Source organism: Gavialis gangeticus, unplaced genomic scaffold, assembly GCF_001723915.1.
Source record: "Gavialis gangeticus isolate Ggan-Ray unplaced genomic scaffold, GavGan_comp1, whole genome shotgun sequence".
In the NCBI taxonomy this organism is placed as follows: domain Eukaryota; kingdom Metazoa; phylum Chordata; order Crocodylia; family Gavialidae; genus Gavialis; species Gavialis gangeticus.
The window spans coordinates 5,882,585-5,895,456 of record NW_017729000.1 but is presented as its reverse complement, the minus strand read 5'-3'; the positions used below and the strand labels follow the sequence as shown (position 1 = coordinate 5,895,456).

The 12,872-nt window shown below is 60.2% G+C and overlaps 1 protein-coding gene across 3 annotated transcripts in view; it reads right to left on the bottom strand.

The window, feature by feature from the left end:
- The window catches only part of CAMK2A (calcium/calmodulin dependent protein kinase II alpha), a 71,021-nt gene extending 62,860 nt beyond the window's left edge, over positions 1–8,161 (bottom strand). The window contains exon 1 of one of the 3 annotated variants that reach the window (XM_019506142.1): positions 7,883–8,161. In XM_019506142.1, the coding sequence (XP_019361687.1) occupies positions 7,883–7,944 (62 nt within the window). In that variant the 5' untranslated portion in view covers positions 7,945–8,161. The remainder of the gene's footprint in view (positions 1–7,882) is intronic. The other 2 variants (XM_019506144.1, XM_019506143.1) reach the window with 2 other exon arrangements.
- Positions 8,162–12,872: the final 4,711 nt, after the last annotated feature.

Below are 12,872 nucleotides of genomic sequence, written 5' to 3'. Positions count from 1 at the left end.
ATCAACCCCCCCCCTCCCCCCCCACGTCCACACGTGTCCCCCCCCCCCGCCACACGCATGCACATAACCACAGGGACACCCCATGAACCGTACACGCGTGCACACCCCGTCCACGCGCCCCTGCGCTCAGACGCGCGTGCGCACGCACACGACGGGCCTGCTGTGTAGGAGCAAAAGCTCTTTGTAGCGTTCTGCCAAGCCCATTCAAATCAGTAAAATAATAACTATCAAAAGCAATTCCACCTCCAGCCCCGCCTCCCCGCTCCCCACAAACAAGCTGGAAAGCGATGAAAGAGGAACGGGGCCGCGGGCTGCCTGACAAGGCCTGGGGAATAATGGATTTTCCCGGTGGGGGCGGGAGGCGGTGGGCAATTTGGGTTTGAATAGGACTGCGCAGCCGAATAGGCGAGCGGCGGGGTGTGAGGGATGGGAGTGCGGGGCATGCTGGATCCCGGCGGAGAGGCAAGCCCACACACCCCGAGCCCCCGGGGAGAGCGCTGCTTGGGCCACATGGCAGCTGCAGGCAGGGCTGGGGAGAAGCTGCTTCTCGGGAGGGCTTGAAAGGCTTCAAGAGCTATGGGGGATCTCTCCCTGCCCCTCCGGCTCGTGGGGTCTCTTCTGGCCCCAGAGACGCTGGGCCAGGAGGTTGCATTGCAAAGGGGCAGGGGTGGGGGGTGCATCCTTGGAGTGGGCGATGCAGGGCAGGGGTGGGTGGCCCCCCAGGCTCTGCGGGTGGGCGTAAAGGAGGGAGGTTTGGGAACAGCTCTGTGAAGCCGTTTCGACTCAGTGCGCATCTACCTCACCTACACCGGCATCTACCTGGTCTAGCTCCATCGCATCTCCCTGGTCTAGCATCACGGGCTCTTTGGGGTAAAGACGGGGCCATCCCGTCCACCCTGGTGTCAGCACCGTGAGGCAGCCCCCAGGCATGGCGGCAGGACGCTGAAGGGCTGCACTGCCCCGTTCACACGGCTCCCGGCTCTGGAGTCACGCTCTTTCCGAGAGCCTCAGCTAACGGGGGCAGAGCTGCGGAGAGAAGCCGGACCGCACTGATGCAATGGCAGTCCTCCATTGCATCTACCTGACTGCACTGGACTCCTAATTTGAGGCCTGACTTGATTTTTTATCCCTGGGGGCAGGCAATGCCCTCAACTCCCACAGCCGTGGGCCGGCCCTGGGGCCCAGAGCCCGTTGTGGGGTAACCTGTGCCCTGAGACCGACAGCAGCCACCCTGTTCCCATCCTGAACTCGGGGAGGCTGGTGAACCCTGTCAGGAAGGGCCCCTATACCGCAGGTGTCTGACTCAATAAGGAAATCTTCCATTTATGTCAACCTAAGCAAGAGAAAACCCTGTGTGGAGACCCGAGGAGAGAAAGCCTGCACGGGCAAAGCTGGGACGAGTTGGAGCTGGTGGGTCGTTGAGCCCGGTGCCCGCTTGCGACCTGCATCGGGTCAGACCCCCGCGGCAGGCAGAGGCAGGGCAATCTGCTCCCGCTGCCCTTTACCCGGGTCGCCAGCCAAAGGGCTTCAGCACGGCTGCGGATCCCTCCCCGGATGATTGTGCCTGATATATGTCCAAGCCCCTTTGAACCTTGCCAAATACTTCAAGTCAACAACTGCCTGTGGCACTGAGCTTGGCAGCCCGATCCTACAACATCTGAGACCATGGGTTATGGTTTTGGGGGATTTTATCTTATTTCCTGCCTTTTACTTCCATCAGCTGCCCCTTTATCCAGGTGTTACAAAGCAGGGAGGAGAGAATTTCCCAACCAACCTGCCCAAGGTAAACCTTTACCTTGCCCCTTCTTATTCGGCTTCTTTCTGCCATAAGCTAGCCTGGCTGCCGGTCGGATCAAAGGATCCCTATGCCTCTCTCATCCCTTTGAGATGGGGCGACCGCGCTGCGTAGGATGCTCCAGGTGAGACCTCCCCACTGCTTTACACAAATGCCTTATAATATCCTCTGCATCGTTCGCCAGCCTGCCACCTCTGCGCTTGAGCCTGCTTCTTGCTTCCACCGCAGCTACGGTGAGCCGTGGCTCCATCCAGCCGCCTCCAGACGCCGTTCTGGAGTCAGTGCGGTTCACTTTGACACACGGGATGGGATGGACTGGGAGACCGGGGGGGGGCCGCAGATTGGTCAGGAGCCCGGGGCCGGAGGTGCCTCAGCAAAGGGATGCAGAAGGAGAGCCAGGGCTGTCGCTCAGCAGGCAGGAGCTGTGCGGAAAGGCAGCATGGAGGTGTGTGGGAGAGCCTTGCATATGGCCGACCCTCATCCCAGCGAACGTGTGTGGGTGAGCGCTTCTCCAGAGCGCTTGTACATGCCGCACCGGGAGCGCGAGCTGTGTGGGCATGGGCGGGGGGAGCAGGAGGGGCTCCATTTGCTTTTTGGCAGGGGGAAGGGAGGCACGATCCTGTGCCCTGCCTGACAGCCACACACCCGACCACCCCACTGAGCACCCCCCCTACACCAGGCCTGCCTCCAGGACCTGCTTGAACTGGGGATTGTGCCTCACCCCTGCCAAAACCACTCTGGTTGCCGTGCGGGGGTGCAGGCCGAGGGGTGCTTTGGGATGCATCCTCCGAGCGTGATCAGAGGGAGCTCTCTGGGCAACCTCTAGATGGTCTTCACCTTCCTCCTGCAGCGTGTGCATGTGTGTATGTGTGCAAAAGGGGTGGGGGGGGGCTAGGTGCATGTTGCCCGGCATTACATGGGCCAGTGCACTAGTGCTGCCACTCGATGAGGCAGAGTCTGAGCCCGAAACCACCAGTTAAACCCAAGAGCTACATCCAGATCGCTGCCTTGCACCTGTTGCTGACACCAACAATGGGGGGTCTCCTTAGTGTAGCCCAGGCTTCGGGACCTGGGGGTTGCTGTAAGGAGCGCTCTCCGGGTGTGTGGTCAGGGGAATGGGGTGGGGGCATTCAGAGGGGACCGCTGCAATGTGCACACATGGGGGATGCAGGGGGTAATCCCAGCAGCTCGGTGTGCACGCTGCAGGGACCGTGCAGCATCTGCGGCCAAGGCAGCACGCTCTGCTCCCTGCAGCAGTTGTTTGAGCCATGGAGAACCCACCCAGTGGCTGTGATGGCCCCAGCCCTGGTGAAACCTGGTCTCCTGAGGGCTGGCTGGAGGGCAGCTGCCAGCTGCATAATGCTCCAGGTTTATCCTGCCCAAGGAGGCCCTTCCCTCCTCTTCAGCTTCCCAGACAGGAGCCACCAGCCCCCTATTTCGGAGGTGTCTCCACCTGCCTGGCCCCGCTCCACCAGGGAGCCCTTCTGAGCATGCACGGCCCCCCTGCATTGGAAGAGCCCCTGCCCTAGGCCACCCCTGGCTCCTTCCCCCTCTGCAACCACGGCCCTCCCTGCATGCACCTCTGCAGAGCTGCTGCGGGGAGACGCAGCCGGAGCGTGGCCTGCCAGGGCACTGTGGCGTCGATAAAAGCTCCGTCCCAGGTGGGCCTGCTCCCACGGGCCACGGGAAAAGGCCGCGGCGCCGTGCCAGCCCTGTCAGCGGCAGGACCCCGGCGCTTCTGACATGGGGACATTGTGCAGCTCCTTGTTTCACACCTTCCCTGCCAGCACCAGGCGGAGAGGCTGCCTCCTCCCCCTCTTCCACACCTCCTCCTCCTCCGAGGCATTTTAAGGCTCGCTCTCCTTTCTAGAAAGAAGAGTGTGGGCTGGGGTTTTTTTGTTCCCTCTTCTTCTTCTTCTTCTTTCTTTCTTTTTTTTTTTTTAAAAGAAGTCTTCTCTCCCTGCCGATCTGGGCGCACAGGGGCTGATTATACAGTGCCGCATGATAATTTCCTCCCGGCCCTCCTCAACCTGCCGTGGGGGCGGTTTCAAAGGGGAGCTGGGAGCCAGAACGAGGCGTTCCTTTTGTTCGCCTCCCGCCGGTTGCCTCCGGCTTCGAGGAGTCTCTCCCATCACCTCCCCAGCCACCGGCCCCTTTCTCTGCCCCTCCGCCGCTCGCTTGGCTGCCTGGCATCCTGGAGCAGATGGGCTCCGGGAGCCCTGCGGTGACCGGCAGAAGGGAAGACACGAGTCAGTGGGCCACGGCCAACTTGGAAACGGGCTCATCCGAGAAGAGCTGCCTCGCGGCCCTTGCTACCAGTGGGCGGCTGGGAAGGAAGATGGAGCCTGGGCTAGTTTCCTCCTCGCCCTGGGATGCTTTGAAGGGGGGCTCCAGAAGCAATGCCCCGAGCATCCTGCCTCCCACCTGCCCGAGCCTCAGAGCCCGTTGCTCCAGCCTTGCCCCTCGCAGGGCCCACCTGCACCCGCAATGGCAGAGCGAAGGGGCAAGAGTCAGACCAGCCAGGACCCGCAATCCTTCCTATCGGTGGTGACGGTGCTTTCGGGGAAGACCAGAAGCCCCCATAACTCACGGGACCATGTGCAGTGCTATATCGGAGTGGGGAAACCGCCTTCGCCCACAACCCCATCCCCTACAGCCGGGCCGGGCTGTGCCCACTCCTAGCTGCCGTGGGCTGGGGAGTGGGTGGCTGAGCAGATCCTACCTCCACAGAGCAAATTGCTGTCTCTGGGTCATTTGCCTTTGCAACGGCTTCGTGACACTGATGGCCAGATCTTGTCTCCTTGGGAATCGCTGCATCCCATTGCAGGAGACCGGGACTGGGCACTGCTCCCCCCAGAGCCCCGCCATCGCTGCTGGAGGAAAAAGCATGCGAAGTTCCTCTTCCTCCCTACCCCGGAGCACTCCCCATCCCAGGCAGGATCAGATCTGAACCCTGTTTTTCTGGGGGCATAGACAGGAGCAACCTCTGGACCCTCTTTCCTGAAGGAAACGAGGATGCCCCGAGCTGCATTTTCACACCATGTTGAAAGGAGAAGTTGCAATCCCAGGGTTTTTTTTCCAGGCATTGATGGGCTCCAAAACAATGTGATGGGGAAGCACCAGCCGATTGCATTATAACGCTCCCCAAATCAAACCGTCTGGTTTGCTGTACTGTCCCCGAGTCCACGTGACGTGCCCTCTTCCGATGGCAGACCCCACGGAGGTAACGTTTCAGGAGCTCCCTGGCCCAATTATATCCCCCAGGATGCTTTGTGCTGTTTGGGCTGTGGGTAGTCAGTGCTACATTATGGGAGACGCGGTGCTCCAGGGAGATCAGCCCACGGGAGAGAAAAGGGACCCAAACCACAAGTCCCACGAGCGAACACCCAGATAGGGAAGCCCTGTGTCGCATGGGTCGAACCGAGGCCAAAGGAAAGCTGTTATTCCGATCTCTAGGAAAAAAATTCAGGCCAATTGCAAGTCTCCCATCAAAAATTTTGAAGCTGCATTTGATGCAGAGAAATGCTTCCTATGGAAAATCCCCAGCCGGCCCAGCCCAGGTCACGGAAACCCACAGGGAGTGGACCTAAGTGATACAGGGGCAATTCCCTCTCCTCCAGCTCAGAGACAACGCTTAGGAGGTGCTTTGGGATAAGCGAGGTCTCTCTGTCACGCAGGAAAGGAGAACGCAGAGCCGGGCTCTGCCTCTTTGGAGATGTCTCGGTCGTGGGGTGGGCAGTGTTGAGGTGGAAACCTCCCTCTCCGCGTAGCCGGCAGGAGCAGACCCCCTTCGGAGACGGGGCTTGGATCGAGCCCTGTGGGGTGGGGAGCTTGGAGGAGCGGAGCGAACCCAAGCTCCTCTCTGCAGCCTGCAAACGCTGCTTGTTTATTTTTGGCTTTGGAAAAGCACATCCATCCGCCTTGCCGCCGGTCGAATGAAGCTCCACACAAAGCTGCCACCCGGACCGGCTGGCTCGGGCTAGGACCCCCATGAATTGAGGATGGAGGCTCGAGGTGTCAATGATCCCCCTGCCCTACCCGCGAGGGCAGGCACTTGCCAGGCCTCCGGTCTGCCCCGTGCCATCTGCTACCGGCAACTGAGTGTCCCATCCCGTCACACCTCTTTCCCCCCACTCATGCCCCAGTAGCCCCCTCTGCCCTGCTGAGACCCCCCAGTCCCTGGCTGCCGCGTGCCCTGCCCGTTCTCATCTCCTCCAGCCAAACCAGTGGCGCTGGAGAGCACTTCCCCCAGCTCCCCTCCCTCCCGCACCTCGACACCACACAGCGGTGGGTGAGAGCACAGCCGGGAGAAGAAACCTCTGGAAAAACACAGGTCCAGAGCAACACCTTGCAGGGAGCTGATAGGAGAAGCACCCCCCTCCCCGCTGCAACACCATCGTTACTGCCACTGATTGCAGGGACCTGGTCACTGACTCATGGCTCCACTTGGGCTTTATGCTCCCACGAGTGACGCAGTCACGGACACCTGCTGCAAGCACCCGCAAGGTGCGGAGCGCCCCGCAAGGCCCCGCTGCCTTCGCACCGACAGGCACGGACCTGGGCGCAGCTCGGGGCAAACCCACGCTGACTTCCACGGGGCGCGCACCTGTTTGGGCTTCTCCTGCCACTTGAACTGGAAGTGCTAGCCACTTCTAGTCCAGCAGAAAGCAAACTCTCTCCTCTTGATCGCTCCATCCTTGCCCCCTCTTTTTTCTCCGGGTTTCTATACCCACATGCCTACGCGCCACCAGCACTGTATCCACACCCACTTGTGTGCACACAGACTTAGGAAGGCACCGACACGGCTGTGCATAGAAGGAGCGATGGGCGCGCTGGAGCAAGCGTGTCCACCACTGCGCATTCAGGACTTGCGCTTGCACACGCAGATGTGCTCCAAATGCAACAGATGGGCAGTGCACATACATGTGTGCCCCGATGCCTATAACTGCATGCTTAAAATCTGCACGCAAATGTAACCCATGTCAACAGCACTCACACCCACACATTCAAAGAGGTGCGCTCCTTTGGACACAGGCTTAGAGGGATGCCCACGCATGCAAGCTGTGCACACGCATGCACCTCTGCATACAGACACACGGTTTCATCCTGCCAGGCACTCGGGGGCCTGATTTCCCATGGGAGCTGGTGCTCTGGACCCTGCAGGAATGCCCAGCACCCTACAGGGTCAGCCCTCCAACACACACCCATTCAAACGGATGCCCACCAAAACACCCTGACACGGGCTTGCACACATGAGTACGCACTCATACCTGACACCACACGAAAAGGCAGGCAGCCCGAGACATGCACATGGCAAGAAGCATGCCAAGCCAGCCCAGCCCTCTGCATACATGGCAGTGCTGTGAATCCCCACGGCCGGATTCGCTTCCCACTTTCACGCTCAGGTTCCCATCCCGCGGATCCAGAGCAGAGCTGGCTTGCGGAGATGCGTCTCACAACTCTGAGCTCTGTGGGGCTAGGCAGGGGTGTGCTGCAACCCACAGATCTCCAAACCCCAGATGCCCCAGAGCAAACCGTCGCGGGCAGTGCCAGCACGGTGACACCTCGCCCGGAGCATTTCACTGAATACAACTTCATGCAGCCTGCACCAGAGCAAGTCCCCGAGTGGCTGCCGAGGTCCCAGCCTTCCTCCTCTCCCCCCTGGGAGCTGGGCAAGTTTTGCAAGAGCATCACTGGAGCCCCGGTGGGGTTGGATTTCTCCAGCCAGGGTCCCTTGGCGGGTCCCCCGTCCCCACGGCAGCTCACGGCACGAGCCCACGGCTGCTCGAGCAGCTCGTCACCTCGCCCAGACACATCCCTCCATGGCCGCCTGACTGAAGTGGAGGGCAGGGGAGCCAGATTTTATCTGCCACCGCATTCACTCATGGAGAACAAAGCCGGGCTGGGGGCTGCTTCTCTGCGCAGTTTGCAACAGCGCATCGGGATTTGCCCTCACCCCACAGCTTGCCCTTCCCTCCAGCCCTGGTCCCAGTCTGTCGGGTGGCTGCCCCCCCCAACACCCCAGTGGCAAGCCTCCCTGGCTGTGGGCAATGCAATGCTGCCGACCAAGCCCCGTCTCCAACTTACTTGCCCAGTTCTTCGAAGAGCTGGTATTCCTCGGTGAACCGGGTGCAGGTGATGGTCGCCATCCTGGAGGCTGGGGCTCCCTCACCGGCCTGGAGTTTCGTGCGAGTGCCGCTCCTCTCGCGCGCCCGGTCTCTTTTTGCTCCTGGTGCTCTCTCCTCTCCGAGGTAAATAAGGGAATAGGTTTGATTGACAAGCCTGGAGATAATGATGAGGGCAATTTGTCTTCTCAGCCTCACAAGCCTTCGTCAGCATCCAGGTCCCCATGGCAACTACCTCTGGAACGCCCTGTTTCTGTTGCCCGGGCAACTGCTTCCCAAACACCTGCTTTTGCTGCCACTTGCAGCTCTTCAACGCCCTGGCCCCGTGGTCGTGGAAACTGCACCCCAGCTGGGGACAGACAGGACACTTTCAGGGGCGAAAAGGTGGGTTTTTTTAAAAAAAGCAACCCCTCCAATGTCAATATTCAAGCAAATTAAACTATGCAGCAAAGAATTAACTGGGGCAAAAAGGTTACCATAGAAACTGCAGTCTCCATGTTGCAGGATGGGTCCCTGGAAAGACAGGATGCTGTTGCCCGGGCAACGGCATCTCGCTGTCCAGAAAGACAGGTATTGCTGAGTTGCCCAGGTAACCAGCATACTTCCACAGTTTCCTGCGAGAGGGTGTCTCCCGCAGCCAGGACGAAGGGCTTGGGAGCCTGGGGAGGGTCCCGCAAGCACCACGGGCATGCACCGGGGAGCAAAGCGGTGAACTGCCAAGGGCTGGAAGCAAATGTGGGTCACACGAAGCCAATGAGATGGTTGCCGTTCTCCGGGGGGAGGGTCCCTGCACTGTCCTGGAAGAAAGCAACCGAGCTGTATTCCTGGGGGAAAAGCTGGCCCAGATTTCACTGCGGTTTTGCCCTCCCAGGGGTTTTCTCTTGTTGTTCCTTGTCGGTTCGGTTTGCATTCAGGGAGAGCTGCATCTTCCCCACCATGGGCTACAGCCCCTCGATGCAGAGGGGCAGGGGCCAGAGGAGAGGTTTGGCCCAGCGTAGCTCTGAGCCATGAGACCTGGGGATGCCCCAGCAGCCGGGGCACCCCTGCACCATGCTGCTGGCTGGGTATCGGAGGCCGCCTCTCCTCTAATGGGGAAGGTTGTCCTGTCTCAAAGGAGGAATAAACCCCCCAGAAACCCTGTGCTCTTGCCTCATTAGGATTTTCAGTGGCGTTTCAAGGCAGCCGAAACACCAGAGGAGGCCGAGAGGTGTTTGGAGGCGGGTGCTGCTCTGTTTTCATCTTTAAAATATCCGCCACGGTGAGCGTGACCCTCCTGGATCGTGCCCTCTCACCGGGCGTCCCACCCTTCACCCAGACCGGCTTTCACCCAAGTGTTTCTCAAGCATTTGAGTTTAAAACAGGTGCTGGCGAATAAAGTATTTTTAACCCCCCCGGCGAATCAATTCAGGCCCAAGCCGCCTCCACGGTCTGGCCTGCTCCGCAGCAAAGCCACCCTGGGATCCTGCAACCTCCCTTCACGCGTGGGGAAAGCGGGGAGCTGCGGTCCCCTGCAATGGACCCAGCTGTCCCTGCTACCGCGGTGTCTTGGGCTTCACACCTCCCATCCCAGCCCTTCGAAAGGGGAGCCCTGAGGCGGGGGAGAGGCAGGCGGGAAGGATCGCACCCCTTGGCAGGTGGGGAGAGGACAGGGATCGAGCTGAGCAGAAGAAAAAGCCACCCTAAGACACAGGCACTCCTGGGGAGAAAGAACAAGCGAGAGAGAAGGAGGAGCAGGGCAAGAGAGTGAGAGAGAAGGAAAGGAGGTGGAAGTGGAGGAGGACAGCGAGCGATTGAGCTCTAATGGCTTTCCAATTAACTGCGCTGCTACCACCCTCGTCACATGTGCTTGGCTGCACCCCCCCTTCCACCATGCGGCACAGCCTGCGTGCTGGCGGCCCCGACCCGGCTCCCATCAGACAGGCCAACGTTGCCGGAGCAGCCGGGCAGAGTAGGGTTCGAACCCAGACCCCGTCAGGAGATGACAGGGCAGCCCCACGGGGTGGAAAGAGCAGCAGAGGGGCAGCCCCCGGGGCTTGATCCCTCCCCGTGCACGTGTCCGTGACGAGCTTTCATCTCAGAGGTGACTATCCAATGATGTTTGTTTAAATCATAGGAAATGAGGGTTGGGAGGGAGCTCAGGAGGTCACATCTAGTCCAGCCCCCTGCTCCAAGCAGGACCAGCCCCAACTACATCATCCCAGCCAAGGCTTTGTCTACCTGGGCCTTAAAAACCTCCAAGGATGGAGACTCCACCACCTCTCTGGGTCACTTGTCCCAGTGCTTCACCACCCTCCTCGTGAGAAAGTTTTTCCTAATATGCAACCTCAACTCCCCTTGCTGCAGCTTGAGCCCATTGCTGCTTCTGTCACCTGCCCCCACTGAGACCAGCCCAGCTCCATCCTCTTTGCAGCCCCCCGGCAGGGAGCTGAAAGCAGCTATTCAATCCCCCTCGGTCTTCTCTTCTGCAGACTCAGTCAGCCCAGGTCCCTCCGCCTCTCCTCATTAAGCCCCTGAACCATTTTCGTTGCCCTCCACTGGACTCTCTCCAACGTGTCCACATCCTTTCTGTAGTGGGGGCCCAAAACTGGACACAGGACTCCAGGTGTGGCCTCCCCAGTGCTGAACAGAGGGGAAGAATCACTGCTTTCGATCTGCTGGCACCGCTCCTGCCAACGCAGCCCAGGATGCCAGTAGCTTTCTTCCAACCAAGGGCACACTGCCGGCTCCTGTTCACCTTGTTGTCCACTGTAGCCCCCAGGCCCTTTTCTGCAGAGCCACTACTTAAGCCAGTTGGTCCCCAGCCTGTAGCGGTGACGATAAGGATTTGGCAGGGGACAACGCACCTCCCTGCACTGCCCTGGCACTCCAGGAGCACAGAGGGGTCCCAACCGGAGGGTGCTGGACACAAGGAGACCAGGGTCCTAGCTACACTCCCAGCACCCTGGTCTCCTGGGTCGCAGCTGGAGGGCGGTGGGCTTCCTTGGTGGACAGCTTTGGTCATTGAGGCTTGACCTCCACCCAGGTCTTGCTGTTCACTTGGGGCCCTTCTGATCCTGCCCATGGTAGCTCCGGCGTGTAGACACACTCCTCTCTCCTCTGCTCTGAGACTGCCCTGCCAAAACCATCTCAGCAACAAAGTCAGGATGCCAGACCCATCTCTATCCTACCTACGGCCTCCCTCCTCGACTGCCACGTTGAGGACGATGCTTGTGGATCGTCAGGTGAGTGGAGCAGGACCCGGCGGCTCAGAGACCTCCCCGGGCAGGCTGACCCTGGCAAAGCAGGGGGTGTCCCCTCTGGGTTACTGCAGGACTGTGGTAGGTGTCAGGGGCACAGCCTGGTTCTGGATGAAACCCAAAACTAGACCCCCCCAGTCCTTTTCTGCCATCACAAAGCCCATCGCCCTGCTCATGTCAGCCCGGGGACCCTTGAGGGGCGCCCCTTCGCCTCTACAGAGGAGTGGGTCACGGTGATGCCAGAGATGGGGGCAGAAACCATCATACACAAAGAGCTGGGGAACACGGGAGGCAGGACTTCTGCAGGAAAATGCCCTGCCCCATGACACAGGCCCCTTCCCCTCGCCTCCCATGTGGCCCCTTCTCATTCCCCACCTAGATGAACTCTACTTTGCTCCAGGCCCCGTGCTCTCCTGGGTCCAGAGCAGGCCAGGCGCATGGGATGGAGACAGCCCCCTCCGTATGCCCGCCAGGCAGAAGGACGTGGGCTATGGCTGACACGTGGGGCAGGGGGAGGGAGTCTGCACTTGGCCGCTTCTCCACCTCTCCGCTGTAATTACAGCCCCACGCGGAGAGGCAGTGTGCCTAATGCACCGATCGCCGGCAGCCGTCACTCCGAGCTGAAGAGCTCTGTCAGCGCCTGCGGGGAGAAGCTGACATTTGAGTGCCGACTGCAGGGAGACAATGGCAGGATTGTTGCCTGAGGAATATCGGTGCGCTCTGGCAGGCTATCCTGGGCGTGAGGGCTTGCACACGCGCCGACTCGCGTGCACGGAGCCCCACACAGGTGCATCCAGGCACTTGCAAGCCAGTGCAGGCCTGTTGAGCCCCCGTTCCTCTCTCTCTCTCTCATGTACACACATATACACCTACACAGATGGCTAGAAATGCGAAGGGCCGCCATGAGCCACGTCCCCGTTAGGAGCAACAGTCTCTTCTGAGCCTAACCGGGTTAAACAAGGGAGGTGGTGCCTTTAAAGGAGACAAGCTCTTCTTGGAGACAGGTGCGGGGTTGGCAGGGTCCGTGGCAGCTGGGCTGGCCAAAGTCCCAAGCAGTCCAGGCCAGTGACACAAGGGCTGCGGGGCTGTGGTTTCCCCTCCTGACCCTGCATATGCCCACCTGAAAGCCCCAATGCCTCCTGTCTCTGAAGGGGCCTCGCAACCCTGTGCCAAGTCTTGGGGTCACTCCTGGGAGATGGGCTGCCCCCCAAGGTAGCAAACCCAAGCCCCCTCCAGCCTGGCTCGGGGGCAGCCTGGCTGGCAATGAAAAGCCTGGAGGCTGTTCCCAGAAAGAGCTCAGACCAAGCCCCGTCTCGCTGCTAAACAGGGTTTCACCACCAAGCCCCAGGGGAGTTTGGCTTCCCCAACCCCTCTGCTACCCCGCAGCAGCCATCAGACGGATGCAGGTCGCCGCCGTGGGCTCTGCTTCCCTCCCAGAGCCCCTGTGCAGCGCGGCGGCTGGTAATGCGACGCCCAACAGCAACACAGCTGGCGTGTGGCTCAGCCAGCTCGCCTAGGAGCAATCAGCACTCGTGCTTCAAGGCATCAACCAAAGGTTTCGGGCAGGCGAGAGCTCTCTCTGCCCCCAACTCGAGTTGCACAGCTGGTTCCAGATGGAGCACAACCGATTTCTTCTTCCTTCCTAGAAGACCTCGGCCATGGGACTGGCTGGGAACAGAGCTTTTCCCCATTGCATATATATATATATATATATAT